The 25,277-nt window shown below is 42.0% G+C and overlaps 1 protein-coding gene across 7 annotated transcripts in view; it reads right to left on the reverse strand.

Annotated features, from left to right (window-relative positions):
• mcc (MCC regulator of WNT signaling pathway) overlaps positions 1–25,277 on the reverse strand; it is a 355,742-nt gene that overhangs the window by 64,535 nt on the left and 265,930 nt on the right. For all 7 annotated transcript variants that reach the window (XM_053485491.1, XM_053485493.1, XM_053485497.1 and 4 more), the window contains one exon: positions 14,968–15,056. In XM_053485491.1, the coding sequence (XP_053341466.1) occupies positions 14,968–15,056 (89 nt within the window). The remainder of the gene's footprint in view (positions 1–14,967; positions 15,057–25,277) is intronic.

A 25,277-nucleotide genomic window follows, 5' to 3' on the forward strand; every position in this document is an offset into this window, starting at 1 on the left:
TTATAATTTGTGTTTACCTGTTTGACCTGGGGTTTCTTTTGTCTTCTGTTTTTAGTGTGTTTTAAATAATTGTATCAATAAATTCTATTTTCTAAATATCTTATCCACGCCTCCTGCCTGCTGGGAAGTAGTCGAACTTGTGTGCTTGCTCTCTAAATTGAGTGGTTGTAAGGTTTTATAATGTAGTAAGACAATGTGATCTAATAAGAAGATTCCTGTGCTCTGAGATCAGACCCCCACTGTGCTTCCTCATGCCTTCTGTGGTAACACCTTCTATATCCTGTATCCAGACAAGGATACATCCAAATGGCTCCTGTCTGCTAGAACCCTTTTGTTTAATCAGGAGAATGCAAATGCATCTCCTCTCACCTGTCTGTCTCCGGGTCCCTCTATGACTGACATGTTAATGACTGGTTCTTTTGATGTTCGGGACGTAGCACCGTTTAAATGTGCTCTCTTTGCTGAGAATAAACAGAGATCTTCAGACATCATGCCTGCGTGTGTGTGTGTGTTTGTCTCTCCCGGTCGATCGGGCCCGGACCGGTAAGTGTATCAAGGTGCGGCGGACACAACAAGCTAAAACTCTTATTCTCTTAGCTTAAAACTTAGCTCGGACGCACACTTCATATTCATTTAAAACCTAACAATTTGGGGGCTCAGTCCGGTCTTCCCTCTCAGAGGAAAAAGTAAGTGTTTATTTTGCTCTTTTTGATTTTTCCTCGGTCAGGGGAGAATTTGTTCTCGTGAGATTTGGTTAAAATAAAGTTTAATTCACGTTATGTTTTCGAAATAAGTTTTGTTCACCGTAATTAATTTTTCTCGTTTTGTCTAAAAGGTTTTGTTATTTGGAGCAAGTTTTATATAGCTTTCATCACGGTGTTTAAGAAAGCTTCGTTGTGGTGTCAGTTCTGCCGTGTTTTAGAGAACCGTTGTTTAATTTTTAACTAAATTTGTTCCTCGTTTCGAGTCGCGCTTTAAACAACTCGTTAATTAATTTAGTAAAAACAATTAAAATGGATATGGTCTTTGCAAATGTTTATGACAAGCAGGCAAAATACTCTGTTATTTACAACAGTTCAGTACTTAGTGAAATAGAAACGTTACAACGCTTCTGTCGCTAACTTACTACGTCATCAAGCCGCGTCCACGGTTTTAATAGGTTACTAGACGCGGGCGCTGACCTGCTGTCTGCGTGCTTTAACTGTAGGCGCTGTAACGTGGTCAGAAGGCCGAAATGGGCAAATATACATTCAGATGTTCAGTTGTTTTTCATGCTGTTTTTTTATTACAATATTCATGATAACTGTTGGCTTGCTTGTAGTTAGCTTTGGTATCATTCCATGTTGATTCTTTTTCCATTGGGCACCGAATGCAACATTTGGCTCTTGTAGTATTATTTATTTGTAGTTAAGTGTTGTCACTTGTTTGGGATGTTACAAACTGAAATCTGGGGTGCCTAAATTTAACAAATATTGAGGAAAGTTTTGGTGTGACGATGAGAGTCCAAGCAGAGAACAGTAACAGGAATTATCTGTGCCAGAAAGGTATAAGCAAGTATGAAAAGAAAAGTTTATAGAATTGTTGTGAAACCAGCGGTCTTGTATGGTTTGTAAGACATCGCTGCTGATGAAAAGAAAGGAAACAGGGCTGTAGGGGCGGAGCTAAAGATGGTGCAATTTGCTTTGAGAGTGACAAGAATGGACAGGATTTGGCATGTGTATATTGGAGGAACAGTGCAAGTAGGGCAGTTTGGAAACAAAGTTAGAGAGGCCAGATTAAGATGCTGTGGACATGTGCATAGAAGGGATAATGACCTTATACAGAAGTGACTGTTAGAGATGGAGTACAGGCAGAAAGAAGATTTTGAACAGTTTTGTGTACATTTCAACAGTTTTTAAACAAGTTCTCCATCTAAATTGGGCACCACTAGACACAAGGTCTAGTCACATGACATTTTAATTTGTTTTTAGGTTCAATAGATTCTGATCCTAAAAAAAAAAAAAAAAAACCAACAACATGAAAATTAATAAATACATTAATAAGAATAATGATAATAATAATAATAATAATAATAATAATAAATTAATAATAATAATAATAATAGATAACTGTTTTTGTTCACCTGCTATACCTGAAATTTAAGAAGTTGCGTTTATTAGTTTGCGTTCCCTTCATAGGAAAGTCGAATTAATTTAAATTCCCTTCGGTAATTTAAGGGGGCATATGTGGCGAATGTATTCATACCGTTCAAAGCTATTTGTAATTTTTGGAAGAATTTCTGTAATTAAGTGAGGCATTTGTGATGTGCATTAGTGTATAAGCTGGCCCTGGCGTAGCGGCGCGTGGGTAACAAATAAAATTAATGAATTGGTTAAAATATCCATATTCCTTAGAGTGCGGACTTTGGAACAGGGAGCGGCGTGCAGTTGCAGTTATACACTTACGATGTGCATAATTTAGCTTTTTTTGGGGTTTTGCTCTCCTTGTCGTAGTTACGTGCGAGATCGGCCAGGCGCAACCGAGGCTCGTTTCACTGAGCGGGTGTTCTCAGGAACAAGGCAGAATGGTTAGGGACTGCCGAATGCCTCGTTAAATCACGGTAGTTGCATTCTAAATTGCAATATTAGTTTTGGATAAATATGTAAATCCCCACCTTGGTTAGAGGACATGGACTTAGTGTAAGGCTAAAATCCATTTCCTGAGCATTTCTCAGGAACAAGGTACGGTGTGTAAGTTACAGTATTTAAAATTTTTAATATATATATTCTGGAATAAGTCAATAAAACGAGTTTAAAGTGTCCGTAATTAAACTGATCATCTTGAGGTGTCCGCCTAACTTTGATACACTACAATTTACCAACAATCAAAGCATGCTTATGAAATTATTACATTTGTGCACACAATATAACGACTGCAGTAACAAAAATAAGTAAGTAAATGGATTAATTCATGATTGAGAAATAACCAACTATTGGCACAAGTTGGAAACCAAATTGTGCAGCGTTGAGCTCCGCTGATGGAAATTAAGCACAGACTCGACTTGAGAGCTCATGACAGAGCGGCATGCACTCCTGACACAGACAAAGAACTGACTGATTGACTTCAACTAATATTCAAACTAACACACCTAACATGACAAACATTAGTACAGATTGTATGTGAAAAAGATTCATGTCTTCCATGTTGTATATGACTGTACTCTTGTTTACCCATAACTATATTGTTTTTACAGACAAAACAGCAGCAGCAAGATTTAATCATAATTTCCTCAACAGAACAAAAGTACACTGGAAGGAATCAGGCCGCATAACAAATCGTGACAATGTGTGATGCCATTAAACAACCTTCTCTTTTATTTTAGATAAAGAAATTCCGTTGGATCAGCTGATGGTTGACTTTACTGTGTCCAATGAAATTTATGAATGTTGTTTTATCTAACCAAAGGCTTTCTCATAGCAACATCAGACAAGGAGGAATTCGGGAACAATTCATCAGAGATATCACTAAATCATCCATATGTAACTCTAATCTGAGATTTTACTAATTCATATGCTGATACGTGTCTTCTGTAGTGAAGGCTTAAAGGCTCGGGCCCATAATGAAGTGCTAGTAACCTCTCTTATGGGCTCCAACTGACTCTCTACTATACGTAAAGTATCTGGGTCGAAGAAGAGATCAGCTTGGAAGATGACTTGGATGTTTTGGACACTGATTTTCCTCACCTTACCCCATACACATACAGTACACACTACTGTAATAGTCTGAAAACACACATGGCAGAATTGTACACACATTATAGACTGTATGAAGTTATGATTGGCACCTTGACATGTTATATCTGATGTATGAAGTTATAATTGGCACCTTCACATGTTATATCTGATGTACAGGTAGATTAGTCAGACTTGAAGTCTTTTACTCTCTCCTAGTCAATTGTGGAGAGAGATGTTTGGCTTCATGGTCTGGGGAACTGGTTTTGAATTGAGTCTATTGATAAAAGACCAGAAGGGCTGGAGATGGCCTGCTGAATTCTTAAACGGAGGTTTGAAGTTCAGGGCTCTGTCTCTAGAGGTAAATATTACACTTACAGAGAGGAAGTTCATTATCAGTTCCTGTAGCTTAATAGAACCACAGGCATCATGAAGACACCACAAAAGGGGGCATATCTTCTCATTTCTTTACACAAGCACAGGGTTTTGATTAGTTAAATTTTTATAATTTGATTTTGTAAATATCTTCTGTGCCATAAACTGTAGTAAATTCTGTTAGAATTTAAGGGGGCACTGTAAGGTTTTATAATGTAGTAAGACAATGTGATCTAATAAGAAGATTCCTGTGCTCTGAGATCAGACCCCCACTGTGCTTCCTCATGCCTTCTGTGGTAACACCTTCTATATCCTGTATCCAGACAAGGATACATCCAAATGGCTCCTGTCTGCTAGAACCCTTTTGTTTAATCAGGAGAATGCAAATGCATCTCCTCTCACCTGTCTGTCTCCGGGTCCCTCTATGACTGACATGTTAATGACTGGTTCTTTTGATGTTCGGGACGTAGCACCGTTTAAATGTGCTCTCTTTGCTGAGAATAAACAGAGATCTTCAGACATCATGCCTGCGTGTGTGTGTGTGTTTGTCTCTCCCGGTCGATCGGGCCCGGACCGGTAAGTGTATCAAGGTGCGGCGGACACAACAAGCTAAAACTCTTATTCTCTTAGCTTAAAACTTAGCTCGGACACACACTACATCGTCATTTAAAACTTAACAGTGGTTTAAATCTTTTTGTCCCTGGGGTGAGTCCCAGGGTGGCGTAATCGGTATAATAACGCTTAGTAAATCTTTTCATGCTGTAGCGTCCCGCCACATTCTGGCGTAATCGGCAGGATACTTCTGTTGTAGTGTGGAGACGTGGATTTGGTGTTTTCTTTTTGTTTTCCAGACAATGGCAGTCCCTTTTCGTCTTGAATTGGCATCAGTTTAAATTTTATTGCATATTGGTGGTAAGAGCCTGTGCATTGGTTGAGATGGAGGATGAATTACGTGAGTTACGAGATTTGGTAGCGCAATTAAAAGCTGATAATGAAAGGCTGCGGCAGGACCACGTATCGGTTGCACAGCCTGGGTCATCTAATACTTTTCTTCCTGTGGTTTCAGATCCCCCACCCGTTGGTACTGGTGTGCCGACTGCAGAGCGGTTTGTTCTCGTTTCAAGAGACCGTAAGTGTCCGAAGTTTAGTGGTCGGGCGGGCATTAGCATCAACGAGTGGGTTGAGGAAGCCCAGTCTTGTATGCGGCTTCGTCACCTGTCTACAGCTGATCAGGCATTTTTTCTTTTTGATCACCTGGAGGGGGAGGCACAGGAAGAAATTCGTTATCGGCCTAGCAGCGAGAGGGAGGATCCAGACATGATTATTCAGGTATTGCGTGAATTGTATGGTTGTACAAAGTCGTATGTAGCGTTACAAGAGTCATTCTTTTCCAGGAGACAACAGGATGGAGAGACTCTGGTGGAGTTCTCCTTAGCATTAATGAGTCTCTTGGAAAGGGTTAAAAGTCAATCGCCTCATGGCATGCCTAACGCCGAGCTTTTGCTGCGCGATCAGTTTGTGGAGTATGTTAACGATTGCGGTCTGCGGTGTGAACTGAAGCAGTTAGTGCGTCGTCAGCCCACTTCTACACTGTTTGACGTTCGCAGGGAAGCCCTGCGTTGGGAGAGGGAGGGCATGCCTGGGGGGGTACGCGGTCGAAGTCAGTCTGTCCCATCTGCTTATGGCATTCAATATGGGGTGCAAGGAAATCAGCGTGTTAATAGTAGTGTTTCTGTATCTTCAGAAATGAGTGAACTGCGGGATATGCTGCGTAGTCAGCAGCAACAGTTGAATCAGTTAACCCAAAGTATGGCGCAGCTTCAAAATCCCCAGTCACACGCGGGGTCATTTAAGTCTAAGCTAATTTGTAGACGGTGTAACCAACCTGGTCATTTTGCTAGGGAGTGTGATGTGGGCCGGGTATCTGCCCGTCCACCACTAGCTCGGGCAAACCCAATGGTCATGAGGGGTGAACAGTCACCTGTGCAGCCGCCGGAAAACTAGCTCCCACCGAGATGCAGAGCCACAACTCGGTTGGGGAGATGTTAGGCTCCACACATGAAATGGGTTCTGATTTTATGTCACGGTTTATGTCTACTTGTCCCCAGCTCGTTGTATCCATGGGTGGGGTTTTGGTACCTTGCCTAGTGGACACTGGTTCTATGGTGTCCACCATGACGGAGAGTTGTTTTTTGACAAATTTTGGGTCGTGGGGTCAAGAACAGCTTAAATCGTGTCATTGGCTACAGCTTCGGGCAGCAAATGGTCTTTCGATTCCTTATGTTGGCTATTTGGAATTAGATGTAGAGCTCTGTGGACGGGTTGTGTCCGGCTGTGGTGTGTTGGTGGTCAGAGACCCTCCTGGTGGTGTGCGTGTAGAAGTTCCTGGAGTGTTGGGTATGAACATTCTGAGCCGCTGCTACCAGGGGCTCTTTGGCCAACATGGCACTGCTCTGTTTGACTTACCAGTGGTGTTAGAGGCCCCTACTTCTGTTTTTCATGCTTTACAGCATTGTCATTGGGTGGATACCCAGCCAGTTTCTGTTGGGGAGGGCCGAGTTAAGGTACGTGGGCGTAGGGCGTGGCGCATCCCAGGTGGCACCCTGAAGTGGGTTGCTGCAACTTGTTCGGCTCAGTATTCAGGCGGGACAGTATTGTTCGAGCCACCTACTTTTGGTTTACCGGCAGGGCTGTTGGTTTCTCCTGCTCTTTTAAGGGTGGATAGTGGTACGGTCTATGTGCCTATAGTGAATGTTGGAACTGTAGACGTAGTGCTGTATGTTCGTAATGTTATTGGTACTGTGAAGAAGGTTGATGTAATTAGTTTGCCTTCGGGGGTCACAGAACTTAAAACTGTTGCTGCGACAGTAAAGGCACAGTGTGTGCAAGTTTCTCTTACAGTACCAGAACAGAAAGCTAAGCTGGATTTATCTGTGTTATCAGAAGAAGACCAGGGGAAGGTGAGGACGCTGTTGGAGAAATACATGTCTGTGTTTTCTGCAAGTGATGGAGACTTAGGCTGCACTAGTCTGATATCGCACGATATACCTTTGGTGGATGAAATTCCTGTTAGGCAGCGGTTTAGACGTATTCCTCCGTCTGAGTATGAGGTGGTAAAAGCACATATTAATCAACTGCTGGACACTCAGGTAATCCGAGAAAGCTGTAGTCCTTACGCCTCACCTATAGTGCTCGTTAAAAAGAAGGACGGTAGTCTGCGCATGTGTGTGGACTACCGTCGCTTAAACGTGAAGACGAGGAAGGATGCGTTTCCTCTGCCACGCATTGAGGAGACTTTGGACTCGCTGGCTGGGGCCCAGTGGTTTTCTACCCTGGACCTGGCCAGTGGGTATAATCAGGTACCTGTAACAGAGGGGGATAAGCCAAAAACTGCTTTTTGCACTCCTTTCGGCCTATTTGAGTGGAATAGGATGCCTTTTGGGTTGTGCAATGCTCCAAGTACCTTCCAGCGATTGATGGAACGATTGTTTGGTGATCAGCAGTACCAGTTCATTCTGTTGTATCTTGATGATATTATTGTGTTCTCCTCTTCAGTGAACCAACACCTTGCTCGGATGGAGGTGGTTTTAAGTCGATTACAGACTGAAGGTTTGAAAGCCAAATTGTCGAAGTGTGCCTTCTTCAAAAAGGAGGTGCATTATTTAGGGCATGTCATCTCTGCAGCAGGGGTTTCGACTGACCCAAATAAAGTGGAGGCAGTTGCACAGTGGCCTCGTCCCAAAAGTGTTGCGGAGTTGCGTTCATTTTTGGGATTCGCTAGATTACTACCGGCGCTTTGTGGAGGGGTTTGCCAAGTTGGCTGCTCCTCTTCATAGGTTGGTATCTCAGCTGGCAAACTCCAAACGTCCGAGGCAAAATGGTCGAGATTTTGCTGAAGCCTGGTCTGCAGACTGTCAGTGTAGCTTCGAGGGGTTAAAAGTTAAATTAACCACAGCCCCAGTGCTCGCCTATGCAGACTTTTCACTACCATTTATTCTAGAGGTCGATGCTAGTCATGGAGGGTTAGGAGCAGTCCTGTCCCAGGAGCAACAAGGTAGGGTACGGCCAATTGCTTATGGTAGTCGTAGGCCCACTGAGCGTAATCCAACCAACTACAGTTCCATGAAACTGGAATTGTTGGGGCTTAAGTGGGCCATGACCGAGAAATTTCGGGAGTATCTGTTGGGCCATAAGTGTGTTGTCTTTACGGACAACAATCCCCTCAGCTACCTGACATCTGCAAAGTTGGGTGCCATGGAGCAGCGTTGGGCCGCTCAATTGGCATCATTTGATTTTGAAATCAAATATAGGTCTGGAAGAAGCAACCGTAATGCGGATGCCCTGTCACGTCAAAACTTTCCTGGTACAGAGGAAGTGCGTGAAATGTGTCCAGGTATGGCCGTTCCAGTGGCGTTGCAGCAAGCTGCTCAGGGTGGATTGGTGACCTCGGTTAACCAGGTTACGTCCTTTCCGTGTATCCCACTTGGTGACCTGAGTGTTCAGCAGGGTGTAGACCCAGTGATAGGTGAAGTGCTAGTCTTTTGGAAGCGTAAAAGTCTTCCATCTTTAGAAGAACGTAAGAAGCTTTCCAGACAGGCAATCATCTTGCTTCGACAATGGGACCGTTTGCAAGAAGTAAACGGGGTAATTTATCGGCGTGTGTTTCGCTCAGATGGTGGCGAGGAAATTCTTCAGGTGTTATTGCCGGCTGCTATGAGACATGATGTGTTAACCCAGCTTCATCAACAGCATGGGCATCAAGAGGTAGAGCGCACTTCTCAACTGGTGCGCCAGCGTTGTTATTGGCCAGGCATGTCTGTGGACATCGCACGTTGGTGTCAAGAGTGTGAGCGTTGTCAGTGCGCTAAAAGTGTTCCCTCTGCTCCAGGTAGTTTTATGGGGCATCTGTTGGCTGCTCGACCTAACAAGATTTTGGCTTTAGACTTCACAGTCCTAGAACCATCAAGATCTGGTATGGAGAATGTGTTAGTTAGGATCGACATTTTTACGAAATACACGTTAGCGATACCCACTAGAGACCAACGGGCGGAGACTGTTGCTCAGGTTCTGGTTGTGGAGTGGTTTTGTAAGTTTGGGGTGCCGGGTCGGATTCATTCCGACCAAGGCCGAAATTTCGAGTCCGTTCTCATTCAGCAGCTTTGTTCTCTGTATGGGGTGGCGAAATCACGCACCACCCCATACCACCCAGCGGGAAATGGCCAGTGCGAACGGTTCAACAGAACCTTGCATGATCTGTTGCGCACTTTGCCACTGTCCAAGAAGAGCGAATGGCCGCTTTGTCTTCCTCAGGTACTCTTTGCATACAACACAACCCCCCATCAGGCAACTGGGGAGTCCCCATATTTCTTAATGTTTGGACAGGAGCCTAGACTGCCTGTTGACTTTGCACTTGGCAGAGTACCAGAACCATCATCTGGCAGCGTTCATAGGTGGATTCTGGAGCAGCAGGATCGATTGCACATTGCCTTTGAGAGTGCCTGTGAGCGGGTGGGTGCGGCAGCCGCTGCATGGAAGGCCCGGTACGATTCGCAGGTAAGGGAGGCACCACTGAAGGAGGGTCAGTTGGTATACCTCCGTGACCATAGTGTGAGGGGTAGATGCAAAATTCAGGACCTGTGGAGCTCAGTGGTGTACCAGGTTATTAAGGCACCTAGGGAAGGGGGGGGCAGTGTATACTATTGCTCCCACCACAGATCTGAGTAAGGTCAAACATGTGCATCGATCCTTGCTGAAACTTCAGATCTGCCAGGATTTGCCTCTTGCGTTGGCAGAGAGCCCAGTGCGTGAATCAGTGCAGCCCTCAGAAGAGGAGCCTGATGAGGAGGATCTGTTGGTTGTGGTGCCGGAGACCCTTCACGTAAGGTGGCGGCTAGGGCCACAGGTTAGTGTTTCTTCTGTTTCTCAGCCATCTGGTGACTTGCGGTAGGTGGAAGCCGGCAATGCGGCAGGGGGTTCAGAAGTTGAGGAAGACAGGCAGTCAGTGGTATTGCCTTCTAATTTAGAAATGGGTGAGGTCATGGTAAGAAGAACAGGTAGGAGTACTGCAGGCCAGCACTCTAACCGATATCATCTCCCACGAGCCGTAGGCTTGGGTTCAGTATCCAGCATAGTGGGTGGTACAGTTGGTACCCTATTCCGGCCTTGGGATTAAGACTTTCTTTTGTTTTGGTTCACCGTCGGGGCGACGTTGCAGAAACTGGGGGTGGAATGTAGTGGGTTCAGGTAAGTGACAGCAGTATCAGCCTATAAGAGTAGGGCACCTCCCTATTTAAAGCCAGATTGGATGTTACCTGGGTTGCGTCACGCCCGGTTTTCCCTTTGTTTCCGTGTTTGTAGAGGCGGCAGGTAAGCGCGTCGTTTAAACATGGCTGCTAGAAACTGGTTTCATGTGTGTGTGATTTAAAATGTTCATTGTTACTTTTTATAGCGTGTTTTCCGGCGCTGCAGTGGACGTAGTGGCAAACATTTGCCTTGGAGGTATGTTTGTTCAACCCGGGTGGTCTATTAACTGCCGAAGGAGTTAATAATATTAATTCTTGCATATTGATTAGGCTTCCTTGTGCCCTATTGTTATGATGGGATACAGCTCTGACTAAACCGGTGCCTGTGTGTGTTTTCGCTACAAAGACCTGAATGGTAAGTGGTTTAACTTGCCTTTTACTGAGAGTTAGAAGCGTACATGTTGTTAATGTTTCCTCTCTCGTGTTTGTCATAGGAAACTCCCTCTCGTTGCTATTGTCGTGTTGGCTATTGCTAATTGAGTGGTGCTGCTAGCGCTGTTCATTTTTAGGGCTGTGAAGATACAGCTGCTAACCGTGTGAGAAGCTAAAGTTGCTAATTGCTGATAGCGAAGACGCTGCCTTTAATCTCGCGCCAGTGTTGCCGTGAATAATGTAGAGAGGGGACTGTTTATCCGTCTGGTGTCGTGTTGTTTTGTCGCCCTGTGTCGAACGTATGGGTTATCTGTTCTTTTTCTTTTTGTTTCCTTTTGGCTAAGTACTTTAAGTTTTCTTGGCCTATTTAAGTGTATTTGGTTTATTGTTATTTTGGTTTTATTAATTGTTTCTTTTTTTTTTAATTGGAATGGACGCATTTCTTGATGGCTGACCTGCTAGGGACTATTCAGTACATTTAATGTTTTATGATTCTCTTTTGTATTTGTTAGCTTCTGACCCTTATTGTTGTCGGACGTTTTAAGAAGTGTTTGTAATATTGTTGGAGTCTTTTGTTTGTCCTTTTTCTTTTGTTTACTGTAGGAGCTGAGGTTCGGTGACCGATTGGTTTTCTCCGCTGTGGTGGTGGTTTTTCTCGATTGTGTGCAGTGCTACACCTGGAGTGTTTGAGCGCGCGATCATTGTGCACCGTGGTGTGTGTGGAAGTGTGTTTCGGTAAAAAGACCACTCTACTTGGTCTGGCTCTGGTGAACCTCAGCTCTAAATATTTTGATTTGAGTTTATCCAACAATATACATTTCAGTCCGGTCTTTCCAATTAGTTTTTCTTTCTTTATATTTTGTGTTTACCTGTTTGACCTGGGGTTTCTTTTGTCTTCTGTTTTTAGTGTGTTTTAAATAATTGTATCAATAAATTTCTATTTTTCTAAATATCTTATCCACGCCTCCTGCCTGCTGGGAAGTAGTCGAACTTGTGTGCTTGCTCTCTAAATTGAGTGGTTTAAATCTTTTTGTCCCTGGGGTGAGTCCCAGGGTGGCGTAATCGGTATAATAACGCTTAGTAAATCTTTTCATGCTGTAGCGTCCCGCCACATTCAGACTGATTAAAAACAATGCAATTTACGCTATCATAAGGAAAATCTCAAGTTCTTCCATTCCAAGGATTAAAAAAGGTAACAATGTCAACTTTAGAATCTAGAATCCAGGAGATTAAAATTACACAAATTGAAATCACTGAAAGTCTCCAGAAGAGCCTCAGATTCGAGAGGTTTTTATAGTGGGGAGAAGTGCATTTCAGTTTCTCTGAATGTATAGGTGAGAACAGCCGATTCACACCTGGGGAGGGTGAATAATTTGTATTTGAATGTTGTCTGGCATTGTAAAGCACTATAGTGACACTAAAAGAACAATCCAGGATTAATAAGAATTATTATACTGCATAAACATTATTTAGCACAAAAGAATTCGTCGCGCTCGGGAAAACTATGCGTGCGGTTGAGTGCTATTTAGACTATAGGAAATTAAAGCGGAGGGTTTTTATTTACACTATAAAAATTTTTTTAGCCGTGCCAGCTGCCACTTTTTAGTTAAAAGTTTTCAAAACAAGTCTTATAATGCCCACATGACATGACGGAATAAGGCACGGCTGGTGATGATTGGGGTTTGTTGGGCTACAGTAGATTTTACTACGCGGTGTGAGTGCAATGGCCATCCGTCTGCTCGCGCTGACTCTGCTCTCCGCGGATGGCCGGACCGGCCCCTCCCACCTCTCGCTCCTTTAAAGTCCCTGGGGCGCGTTCCATTTGCCCTGCTTGCATGCCGCACTTCCGTGTTGTTTCACGCGCGTTGCATACACAGCGCGTAGTAAAATCCACTGTAGCCCAACAAACCCCGAGTATTTTATAGCGCGGGGTGCAAGCCCGGGCAACGATAGCAACGATAGTTCACCAGTCATGTGTAATTCTGCGGTCCTGCTGCTTCGCATGTCTGAAGGGGAGGACGCCTAACTAGTGAGCGAGGAGCGATACTGATTTGGGCGCACGCCGTGACAGGCTGAAAAAACTGTTGTCAGATTAATGTGCAAAAACTATATAATAAAACTATACAAGACTACATGGCCTTTATAAGACTCAACTTTTATTTAAGCGCACTCACAATAACGAAAAAACTTAATGATTTTGTAAATGTTTAAAAGCAAATAAGGTGCGCTGTTCTGTATTGTTTTTGGTGAACTTGAGCATGTCAGAAAATGAACGCAAACGTTTTTTTAAAATGGTCAGAGTCAGTCTGCCTGCTGTTTTCCCGACGCGTTCATAATCATTAGTCTACTTCTGCCGGTACGCTCTGGAAAACTTGGAGTTTTGGATCTGGAAATGCATGATTAAAACTATGGAGTAAAGAGGAGGATTACAATGCCGAATCGAAGTCCTGAGCCCAAATCTCATTCAAATTAAATTAACAAATATTAAGTAAAAAAAGCCCACATTTAGAAACCATTTATAAATTCTTTCCGACATGAGTTGGAACGAAAGAATAATGAATAAACCAGTTGTTAGGTCAAAATAACCCAACCAGGTGTTCATTTGTAAAAATCTCATATGAGCCAACATGAGCAACCCAACACTGTGCTTAAAGTACCTAAAATAATCCAGAACAAAATAAATAACCAGATACAGAGATACGTTATATAACAGCCACTATTGTATTTACTGCAACGAGCGAAAATGTCACTTTGCGCCGCCTGGTGGCCATTTTACGAATGACTTTGAAATGCAACTGATTTATTTTGGACGCTGACGTTTTCACACGGCAGTGAGCGCAACGGTAATAACCATTCCAATTGATTAACTACTGTATATACGCCTCATCCACTGTAAATTTATAGGTATAGTTACCAGCAATCTGTATAATATCCTTCTGTAATAGTTACCCATAGTTTCTCCCTGCACATATCCCTCTTAAGTGTACTTAGACCTTATACCTTTATCCTGCACTTTCTGCTAATTGCACTTCTGGTTAGACCTAAACTGCATTTCATTGCCTTGTACTTGTACATGTGTAATGACAATAAAGTTTAATCTAATCTAATCTAATATATAATAAAGTTAATAAAACAAAGTCAGTATTTGCTGTGACAATGCTTTGAGGGCTCTTTAACGTCAGTTAAGTTTTACTGAGAATCCTGAAGAACCACCCACCAGTTCTTATGAGTACTTTGACTGTTGCACCTGCTTCCAGTGTTGCCAACTCGTCAGTAAGGAAAGTAGCTATTGGCTGTCGTAGAAGTCGCTAGATGACGTCATCACGTAATTTGCATAATACACGCTGCACAGTGTGAAAAAGCAGCTTTACATGCTTCTCCAATGTGATCAAATGCCAGCATAGAACAGTGTTCAGCGATAACTAACGCCATGGTGGCTTCAGCTTTTTTTGAAGAGTCATTTTTTTTTTTTACCATAAATGGCAGTTTGTTTTGTGTGAAACTATTGTAAGGCTTTGCCTTTTGTGTATGTTTCTGAGTTGACATGTGTTTTTTTATATCGCAAAGTTTGGCATAAAAATCAGTCTTGCAATACAGGCAGTATGCCCGTGTATTATCTCCAGTAAAAGGCTTCAACCATCCGTTGAATTCAGGATTTGATTCCCACTCCTTTCTGAATTTCTGAGAGTATAGTTTTGACTGAGACATGATGAACTAGCGAGCTATATGTTTATGCTAAAGTCACAGAGAAGCACACACACAGTGGATGAGGTAAGTAATGAGGCTGTTTGAGTCAACGGCGGATTCGCACGGGGGTGGGCGGACTCCTGCGAGAGAACAGGCCTGTCTGTGAGTGCTTTGGGACGGGGGAGGGGCCGGCGGCGGCAGCTGCTGTGACAAGTTGAGAAGAGTCAGTACAGACACATCAGAGTCTCCAAAAGTCTCCAGTAACACAAGAAAAAGTCGCCAGATTTGTCGCTAGTCACTTTTTAAAAAAATTGTCGCTAGAGGGATTTAAAAAGTCGCTAAATATAGCTAAGTTGCCAACACTGGCTGCTTTTTTTTTGCATAAAAAAAACCTAGCAACTTCCATTTTAGTTTTTGTCAAAAAAGGGTCGCTTATATAATAAGTTATTAGAAATAAATAAAGAAATAAGAAATTATTTTTAAAAAATTGTGTGTGTGCATGAAAAAGAGAGTTTTCTCACTTATGGAGGGCATTATTAAGCTCTGCTGCTAGGTCACAGTCATTGAGGCCACTCAGCTCGGACACATTAATCACTGAAGTATCTGAATCCTAAAAAACACAACAAATGTCATAAGGATTAAAAATAGAAAAACAAACTAATCAATAATACATAAAGGTCACACAAGGAGTTTCACTGTATTGCAATTAATTGTGTTTTTCTAATAACAGTAACATGCAAGAATCTGTAAGTACCCATATACTCTAAATAAACAAAACAAATATTTTACACAGTTTCATGTGGGAACTTTCCTCATTATACACACTAAACATAGATTAAACCACATGGGTATATAGCATTAAATAAAGCTATTCCTCCAAGATACATTTACAATACTTTATTGTTATTGTGGGCCTATAACCCACGTGCCCAACAGAGCCAGGCACTGAAAAAAAAAAAAAATTGCATGTCCTTCAGGACCAGGGTTGGTAATCACTGCATTACCTGTTTTTTGATGGAAAAACCCCAAAAGGCCTACTTTTTCCTAACAGCAGAAGAAGCAGATTACCAGCTTTAAAGGAAGATACTTGCACTTTTGCTTTGGCTTTTTGAGTTATATCGCAAAACATGACTTTTTTCTGCTGTTTTTTCTCCTCCTTTGTCCATCTAGGGACTTCGTACTATAACAAAAACAAAAGCTATACTTAATTTTATAACGTTTTGAGAAAATTGATAAGTTCGTTCCTTCTATTTAAAGCTTCTGAACTCAGATGTTTTTTTTAGTGTGACAGTGCTTTAGATGGAGCAGGAGCAGCTATTTAGTTCTGAGTTCGCTTCCATTTAATTATCGCTAAAACAATGTAATGACCCCTCCTGAAAATATAAAACTTTATTATTGCATTTGAATCAATCAGATCCACCATCAGATCTGCCATAACCGAAGCAAACACCACAATTATGCCCAGTTTCGTTTAGTGTTGCTAGGCAACGGACCACGCGCCTAATTGGCGGGAACGTGGTGCCGCGGTGTATTATAAACCTGCGGAATGTTTCACTGTTTATACGCACATAATAATCATGGAAGAAAAGCAAAGGAAATGTGAAAGTGATGTGTGGCCACTTAATGAGAACTAAACCAAGGATTTGCTAACCAACTTTACTTTTCTATTTTCCTCTGGGAAAAAAGGTGTATTTTGTTTGTTTATATTTAGAATTTTTATAACAGTACAAGAAAATAACAGTTTGGTCTGTGCAGTAGGTGGTAATAAATTTATTATTTTCTTATCTCAGCTTAAAGATTATTTTCTCATCCCTTATGACGTCTAAAAAAAAGATGTATTTTGTTTGTCTGTTTATATTTATTTATTTATTTATTTTTAACAGTACAAGAAGATAACAGTTTAGCCTGTGCAGTTAGTGCCCTTGTAGAGAATAAATAAATATTGAATAAAAGACTTCCTTGATGAAATACGAATCAGGCAGGCTCTGACGAACAAGTAGCCAACGATTTTTAGTTTTAATGATTTGGCTGAAAATAATTATCACCATCAGCTTAAACTTATTCTATACATATCAGAAAATGTAGATGCAGATTGAAAATATTCAAATATGCATGGTATTTTTAATAATGTATGTTGCAATCGATTTTGTCAACAAAGCTTTGTGGATGTATAGGCTTTTACAGTAAAATCGTTTGAACTTGACCCTGAAGTTTAGGACAAAAAAACAGGAATGTTCTGGTAAATCAACAACTGCATATACAGTCTATTTACAGTAATGCGTAAAAAAAAAAAATAATATATATATATATATATATATATATATATATATATATATATATATATACCTTGTACAATGTAAACACGAGAAAAATTACAACATGAAAAAAAAACAGTGTCTGCTTAATAAACAGCTTAGTATACTGTGCGTCAAGATGCTGAAATCCCTTGCACATTGCCCCTCTGCCTCGGGTTTTTGTGCTTCCATTTAAAGTGGAGAGATATTTGACCGACAGCCTAGAACAAAAGCCTAGGTGTGATTACAACCCCCTTCTAACGACTGTGCCATCAATCACTTGGTCTGACCACCTCAAAAGTTCCCTTCAATGTATGCTGGGCTATAGGGCGGAGGTATTATGATCAATAGCATTTTTTAAACAGCGAGACCTATAAATGAGTTTGGGCAATTGCATAGTTGCATGGTGCATTATTGACAATGACTCAAGGAGTGGGATATACCCCACAGAAAGTGCTGGAGTTTCTGTGGAATATTAAAAGATGGAATTGGAGGGCGAGCAATGTAAGTTGTCAGATGGAGAAGATGAGCAAGAGGGCGAAAGCAAATTAAAATGGAATGTTGAATCTGATTCAGAATCAGACTCTGAAATTGAGTGGCAATGGCATACAAGCGACCTTTACCTGAACCTCCTTCTCCACCTGCGAAAAGGAGGCAGTGTCAAATTGGCAGATGTTCAGGGAACAAAACCTCTTATATCTGCCAGACCTGAAGCGGCTTGTCTGTGGCAAATGCTCAAAGAATGCACCAAAGCTATGCTCGGAATGTTGAAAATTTCATTTAAAAAACTACATTTTGACGCACAGTATACTAAGCTGTTTATAAAGTAGACACTGTGTTTTTCATTTTGTAATCTTTCTTGTGTTTACCTTGTACTGTCCAATGTATATTCATTTTTTATAAATTACTGTAAATAAAATACATTTGCAGTTAATTTACCAAAAAGGACTTTTCTGTTTTTTGTTTGCTAAACTAAACTTCAGGGTCAAGTTATAGTAATTTTATTTGAAAAGTATTTCATATGCTTTTATATTTTATATACTCTATATACGCGTTTAGAGAGTGTGTGTGTGTGTGTGCGTGTGTGTGAAGCACACTCTCGCTGCTTCACAAACACACACAAACACACACACAAACTCTCTCTCTCTCTCTGTTCTACACAGAAACACTGCTCTGTCGCAAGTCTTTTCAAAGGTAAAGTGCAGGTTAATTTGTTTGTTTGTTTTACTTTACAGCAGTAATTCATTACTATGCGCTCACACAAGTGTTATAAATGTTCCTTGCAAATTTTTTAGACAAAACAGTCTTTCCGCTAATGTGTGTTTATGTGAAATTCAAATAAAAAAGGTTTACTGTGTAAGAAAGTCTCATTAGAAGTTTAAAAATTAATTTTCTCCCTCAACCTCTCTTGTGTGTGCACGCGCGTTAGTTGACACCGAACCGGTTCATACACTCTCTCTCGGGAGGGGCTTCACACACACACAGACATACACACACACAGCGTGAAACACTTAAACGGAAACACTTATCTTTTGGGATTTCTTTTTTTCTTTTTCCTAAAAGGTAAAATGCAGGTTAATTTGTTTTAGTTTTGCTTGAGATTTTGTGTTAATTATTTTTTATGTATTGGGCTGTAAGTGGGCTGTGGAACGCATGATTTGTGTTTTCTTTATTTCTTATGGGAAAATTAAATTATGTTTACAAGTGTTTTGAAATACGAGGCCGCTTCCGGGACGAATTATGCTTGTAATCCAAGGTTCCACTGTGTATACACAGCATTCCACATTATTATGCAAATTGGATGTAAGTGTCAAACATTTTCATAAACATTTAATGTTTGGTTTTTAAATTAAACTCATGGATGATATTGCGTCTCAGGGCTCTTTGGGTCACTGAAATGAATCTCAGACACCTGTGATAATTAGTTTGCCAGATGAGCCCAATTAAAGGAAAAGTACTAAAGGATGTTGTTCCACATTATTAAGCAGGCCACAGGTTTTAAGCAATATGGGAAAGAAAAGGGATTTATCTGCTGCCAAAAAGCATTAAATAGTGCAATGCCTGCCCAAGGTAGAAAAACTGTAGATATTTCACGAAAACTCAAGCGTGATCATCATTCTGAGGAAGGTTTTTGCCAGACAAATTAATCAGATTGAGAGAGCAGCTGCTAAAATGGCATTACAAAGCAGCAAATGGGTATTTGAAGCTGCTGGTCCTTCAAATACCCATTTGCTGCTTTGTCCTGCGAACCTTAAGGTGTAGGATCCTTCAGAGGCTTGCAGTTGTGCATAAACCTACTATTCGGCCAACCCTAACCAATGCTCACAAGCAGAAATGGTTGCAGTGGGCTTAGACATACATGAGGACTAGTCTTGTTCACTGATGAGTATTGTGCAACCCTGGATGGTTCAGGTGGATGGAGTAGTGAATGGTTGGTGGATGGTCACCATGTCCCAACAAGGCTGCGACATCAACAAGGAGGTGGCGGAGTCATGTTTTGGGCTGGAATCAAGGGGAGAGAGCTGGTAGGCCCCTTTAAGGGTCCCTGAAGGTGTAAAAATGACCACGGCAAAGAATATAGTGTTTTTGATTTTCTTCCAGGGTACAAAAAGAAGAACCATGCCTTTTGTTCACAAACATCTTCAAGCATGACAATGCACTCATGCTGTAAAGAATACCTCTGTGTCATTGGCTGCTATAGGCATAAAAGATGACAAACTCATGGTGTGGCCACCATCCTTCCCTGACCTCAACCCCATTGAGAACCTTTGGAGCATCCTCAAGCAAAAGATCCAGGGTGGGAGGCTATTCTGACATCCGGCAAAAAAATTCAAGCAGAAACCATCCAAGTTTAATGGATGCATGAATTGTCAAGGTGATATCAAAGATGGGGTCCTTTGTTAAGACGTAACATGCCTTATTAATTTGTTTTTAATTTCAGTACTGTAAACGAGACCTGCTAATGCTGCAAATTCAACAAAAGCCTATTTTCAGTTCTTTACAACCTATAAAATGTTCTAACTCTGTTGTGCATAATAATTTGGAACGTTTTCAGTTTTTTATTTTTGAAATAAATATTGTTATCATTAGAAGGTTTGTTCAATAAAATTAGAACTATACCCTAATGGTTGGTGACTTGACAATTATACAGACTGTCATTTGCATTGACTAATTATGAAAATCAGAGAAAGATATCTTCTTTACCTCTTTAGCCTGAGCCTGTCTCTGCAAAAAGTCCCTGCACTGTGGAAAACATCATGCATTGTGCCGGTACCCAAAACACCACGTCCTTGTGCCCAGAACGACTTCAGGCCTGTTGCTTTGACATCGCACATTATGAAGGTGTTCGAGAGACTGATCCTGGATACACTTCGTCCCCTGGTAAAGTCCTCTCTGGACCCTCTTCAGTTTGCCTATCAGCTGTTCATGGGAGTCGATGACGCCATAATACACCTGCTGCATCATACCTACTCTCACCTTGACAAGCCAAGGACCACCGTAAGGATGATGTTCTTTGACTTCTCCAGTGCCTTCAACACCATCCAACCGGCAGTAGTGGGGGAGAAACTAATGAACATAAACATTGACACCCGCCGTCCCTAGTATGTCCGACTACAGAACTGTGTCTCCGAGACTTTGATCTGCAGCACTGAAGCTCCCCAGGGGACTGTACTGTCTCCGTTTCTTTTCACCCTACAGTATATACATCTGACTTTAGATATAACTCAGAGTCATGCCACCTGCAGAAGTTCTCTGACGACTCTGTGGTTGTTGGGTGTATAAAGGAGAGTGACACCTCGGAGGACCAGTCTGTAGTGGATGACTTCGTTTCCTGGTGTGAGCGTAATCACCTACAACTGAACATCAGGAAAACTAAGGAGATGGTTGTAGACTTTAGGAGAAGCAAGACCCCTGTGACTCCTATATCTGTCAAGGGGGAGATAGTGGACATGGTCTCTGAATACAAATATCTGGGAGTCCATCTGGACAACAAACTTGACTGGTCACTCAACACAACGGCACTCTACAAGAAATGACGGAGTCGGTTGTACTTTCTTCGAAGGCTCAGGTCTTTTAACGTCTGTAATACCATTCTGCGGATGTTCTATGAATCCGTTGTGGCGAGTGTCATTTTTTACGCTGTAGTCTGTTGGGGTGGTAACATTAAGGTGTCTGATAAGAACAAACTGGACAAGTCAATTAAAAAGGCCAGATCTGTGCTAGGCATGGAGCTTGACTCTGTGGATGTAGTAACGAAGAGGAAGATTCTATCCAAAGTTCAATCCATTTTGAACAATCCTTCTCACCCGCTAAACAGTGTCTTCGCTGAACAGAGGAGCAGTTTCAGCCAGAGACTGATTACTATCAAGTGTTCCACAGAGCGCCACAGGAGATCCTTTCTCCCAACGGCCATAAAAGTTTACAAATCTTCTCTGTAACTCATACACACATGTATGTGGATTTTTCACTAACTGTAACACAACAGGACATTATCACTTACCATATTATTAATATCAATTACTGCCTACTTCCCAATAAAATATGTAATACAAGATTACATATAATAATACAATATTATAAAAATATACTAGATTACTGTGCAATACTTACAAGTGGCCTTGAGTCATACTCTGATAGTACTTACTGTTTAAGGAACATTTTTTTTTAAGATTATTATTATTCTCACTATTATTATTATTATTTATAACCTTTATTCCTTATTACTTTTTCTTAGTTAACAACTGTGAGCACCTGTAACTGAGCATAAGCAATTCCCCTTTGGGATTAATAAAGTTATTTAAATCTTTGAATTAAATCTTGAATTTGTGTAATAATTTGAAACGCGGTGTATATATATATACAATGGTGTGAAAAACTATTTGCCCCCTTCCTGATTTCTTATTCTTTTGCATGTTTGTCACACAAAATGTTCCTGATCATCAAACAGATTTAACTATTAGTCAAAGATAACACAAGTAAACACAAAATGCAGTTTTTAAATGAGGGTTTTTATTATTTAGGGACAGGTCAAGACTTTGACTAGGCCACTCCAAAGTCTTCATTTTGTTTTTCTTCAGCCATTCAGAGGTGGATTTGCTGGTGTGTTTTGGGTCATTGTCCTGCTGCAGCACCCAAGATCGCTTCAGCTTAAGTTGACGAACAGATGGCCGGACATTCTCCTTCAGGATTTTTTGGTAGACAGTAGAATTCATGGTTCCATCTATCACAGCAAGCCTTTCAGGTCCTGAAGCAGCAAAACAACCCCAGACCATCACACTACCACCACCATATTTTACTGTTGGTATGATGTTCTTTTTCTGCAATGCTGTGTTACTTTTACGCCAGATGTAACGGGACACGCACCTTCCAAAAAGTTCAACTTTTGTCTCGTCGGTCCACAAGGTATTTTCCCAAAAGTCTTGGCAATCATTGAGATGTTTTTTAGCAAAATTGAGACGAGCTTTAATGTTCTTTTTGCTTAAAAGTGGTTTGCGCCTTGGAAATTTGCCATGCAGGCCGTTTTTGCCCAGTCTCTTTCTAATGGTGGAGTCGTGAACACTGACCTTAATTGAGGCAAGTGAGGTCTGCAGTTCTTTAGATGTTGTCCTGGGGTCTTTTGTGGCCTCTCGGATGAGTTGTCTCTGCGCTCTTGGGGTAATTTTGGTCGGCCGGCCACTCCTGGGAAGGTTCACCACTGTTCCATGTTTTTGCCATTTGTGGATAATGGCTCTCACTGTGGTTCGCTGGAGTCCCAAAGCTTTAGAAATGTCTTTATAACCTTTACCAGACTAATAGATCTCAATTACTTTTGTTCTCATTTGTTCCTGAATTTCTTTGGATCTTGGCATGATGTCTAGCTTTTAAGGTGCTTTTGGTCTACTTCTTGGTGTACTTCTCAGCTCCTATTTAAGTGATTTCTTGATTGAAACAGGTGTGGCAGTAATCAGGCCTGGGGGTGACTACAGAAATTGAACTAAGGTGTGATAAACCACAGTTAAGTTATTTTTTTAACAAGGGGGGCAATCACTTTTTTACAAAGGGCCATGTAGATTTGGGATTTTTTTTTTCCCTTAATAACGTAAACCTTCATTTAAAAACTGCATTTTGTGTTCAATTAAATTCAAACTCAAATTTTATTTGTTACATACACAGTCATACACAGTACGATATGCAGTGAAATGCTTATACAACCGCCGGTGACCTTAAAAAGAAAATAGAAAATCAAAAAAAAAATAAGGAATAAATATTAATAAAAGAAATAAAATACAAAGGAAAATAAATGTAACTGGTAAAATTAACAACTGTACAAATAAGGGCATGTAAAAATATCACAAAAATAGAATATAGGAATATGGGGGGGAATATATATATATAAATTTTAAAAATGTTTTAAAGTGGCATTGAAATATCTTAAAGTGTCAGAGTGGCAAAGTGTCATGTGCAATGGCAGGTAAACATGTATTGTATAAAGTGACATGTGCAATGGCTTCAGATATGTAAATATGTATTGCATGAATGTGTCCATGATTGTCCAGTCAGTGTCAATGTTTAAAAGACATTACTCCTGTGTGGTGTGATGTGATTGAGAGACCTTATCGCCTGCGGGAAAAAGCTCCTCCTCAGTCTCTCTGTGTTGGCCTTCAGGGAGCGGAATCGCTTCCCAGACCGCAACAGAGAAAACCGTCCATTGTTGGGATGGCTGAGGTCCTTCACAATCTTCCTGGCCTTGGTCCAGCACCGCTTGCTGTAGATAAAGTGCAGGTCAGGGAGCTCGGTGCGGATGATGCGCTCAGCTGACCGCACCACTCTCTGTAGAGATTGTCTGTCCTGCATGGTGCCGTTTCCAAACCAGGTCGTAATGTTTCCCATCAGGATGCTCTCTATGGTACAGGAGTAGAAATTCCTGAGCACCTTAGAGGGCAGTCGGAAGTCTCTCAAGCGTCTGAGGTGGTAGAGACGCTGTCTGGCCTTTTTCACCACGGTGTTGATGTGACAGGACCATGACAGGTCCTGTGTGATGTGAACACCGAGGTATTTGAAGCTGTCCACTCTCTCCACTGGGCTCTCATTGATGATGGGGGTCTGGTAGTTCCTCTCCTGCTTTGTACTAAAGTCCATTATCAGCTCCTTTGTCTTGCTGACGTTCAGGAGGAGATTGTTCCTCTGGCACCAGTTCTCCAGATTTACAATCCCTTTCCTAGTGTCCAGGTAAGTAAGTGATGTGTGGAGGAGATGAGAGATTGCATCGTCTGTGGAACGGTTCTGGCGGTATGCAAACTGTAGTGGGTCCAGTGTGTCAGGTAGTGAAGAAATGATAAAGTCTCTGACCAGGCGTTCAAAGCACTTCATCACTACTGAGGTGAGGGCTACAGGGTGATAGTCATTGAGGGAAGCAGGATGTGGTTTCTTTGGGACAGGAACAATAATGGACTCTTTGAAGCATGTAGGGATCACCGACTGAGATAAAGAGATGTTGAATATCTCTGTGAACACAGGTGCTAGCTGGTCTGCGCAGGCTCTGAGGATACGGCCTGAGATGCCGTCTGGTCCTGCTGCTTTCCTGGTGTTCACTCTCTTGAAGGCTCTCCTCACGTCATGCTCGGTGATGATGAACGCGCTTTCGGTGCTTGCAGTGACTTCCTGTCTGCAGCCGTTAGCATTAGCATTGCTAGCGTCTTTAGCTGCAGCCTTGAAGCGAGCATAGAAAGTGTTCAGCTCGTCTGCCAGAGTCGCGTCCACGTTTGTCATACCGGTTGTTGGTATTTTATAGTCCGTAATTGTCCTTAATCCCTGCCACAGGCTCATAGAGTCACTCTGTTGGAGTTGTGACTCTAGTTTTCTCCCGTAGCGCTGCTTCGCCTCTTTCACCACCTTCCGGACGCTGTATGACGCAGCCTTGTACGGTTCCATGTCCCCCGACGCGAGTCCCGTGTTGTAGGCAGCGGTGCGAGATCTCAGAGTGTCGCGGATGGTTTTATCCACCCACGGCTTCTGGTTGGGAAACGTTCTAATAGTCTTTTTCTCTATGGTATCATCCGCTAATTTCCCAATGAATCCCACAACCGCTTCCGTAAACACGCTGACGTCATCATCGGAGCTGTTTCGGAACATGTCCCAGTCTGCGTCATCGAGTGCGTCCTGTAACGCGGCCACCGATTGGTCCGTCCAGCGCGCGACCTCCCTCTGAACCGGAACTTCCTGTTTCAGCCTTTGTTTGTATTTTGGCATGAGGAAGATGGCGGCGTGGTCGGATTTACCAAAATCAAATCAAATCAAATCAAGATTGTGCCTTGTAACCGTCCTTGACCGTTGTATAACAATGATCCAGTGTCCTTTCGCCCCTGGTGTGGCAGGTGATATGCTGATAAAAGGTCGGCGCTGCGCGTTTGAGGTTGGCACTGTTAAAGTCCCCTGCCACAATAAGCGCAGCGTGCCGGTGTTGTGTCTGATGCTGTGTGAGTGCCTCATGCAGCTCGCATAAGGCAGTGTCCGTGTCCGCTTGTGGTGGAATATAAACAGCACTGATTATGACCGAT

This window comes from Clarias gariepinus, chromosome 24 (assembly GCF_024256425.1).
Source record: "Clarias gariepinus isolate MV-2021 ecotype Netherlands chromosome 24, CGAR_prim_01v2, whole genome shotgun sequence".
NCBI classification, from domain to species: domain Eukaryota; kingdom Metazoa; phylum Chordata; class Actinopteri; order Siluriformes; family Clariidae; genus Clarias; species Clarias gariepinus.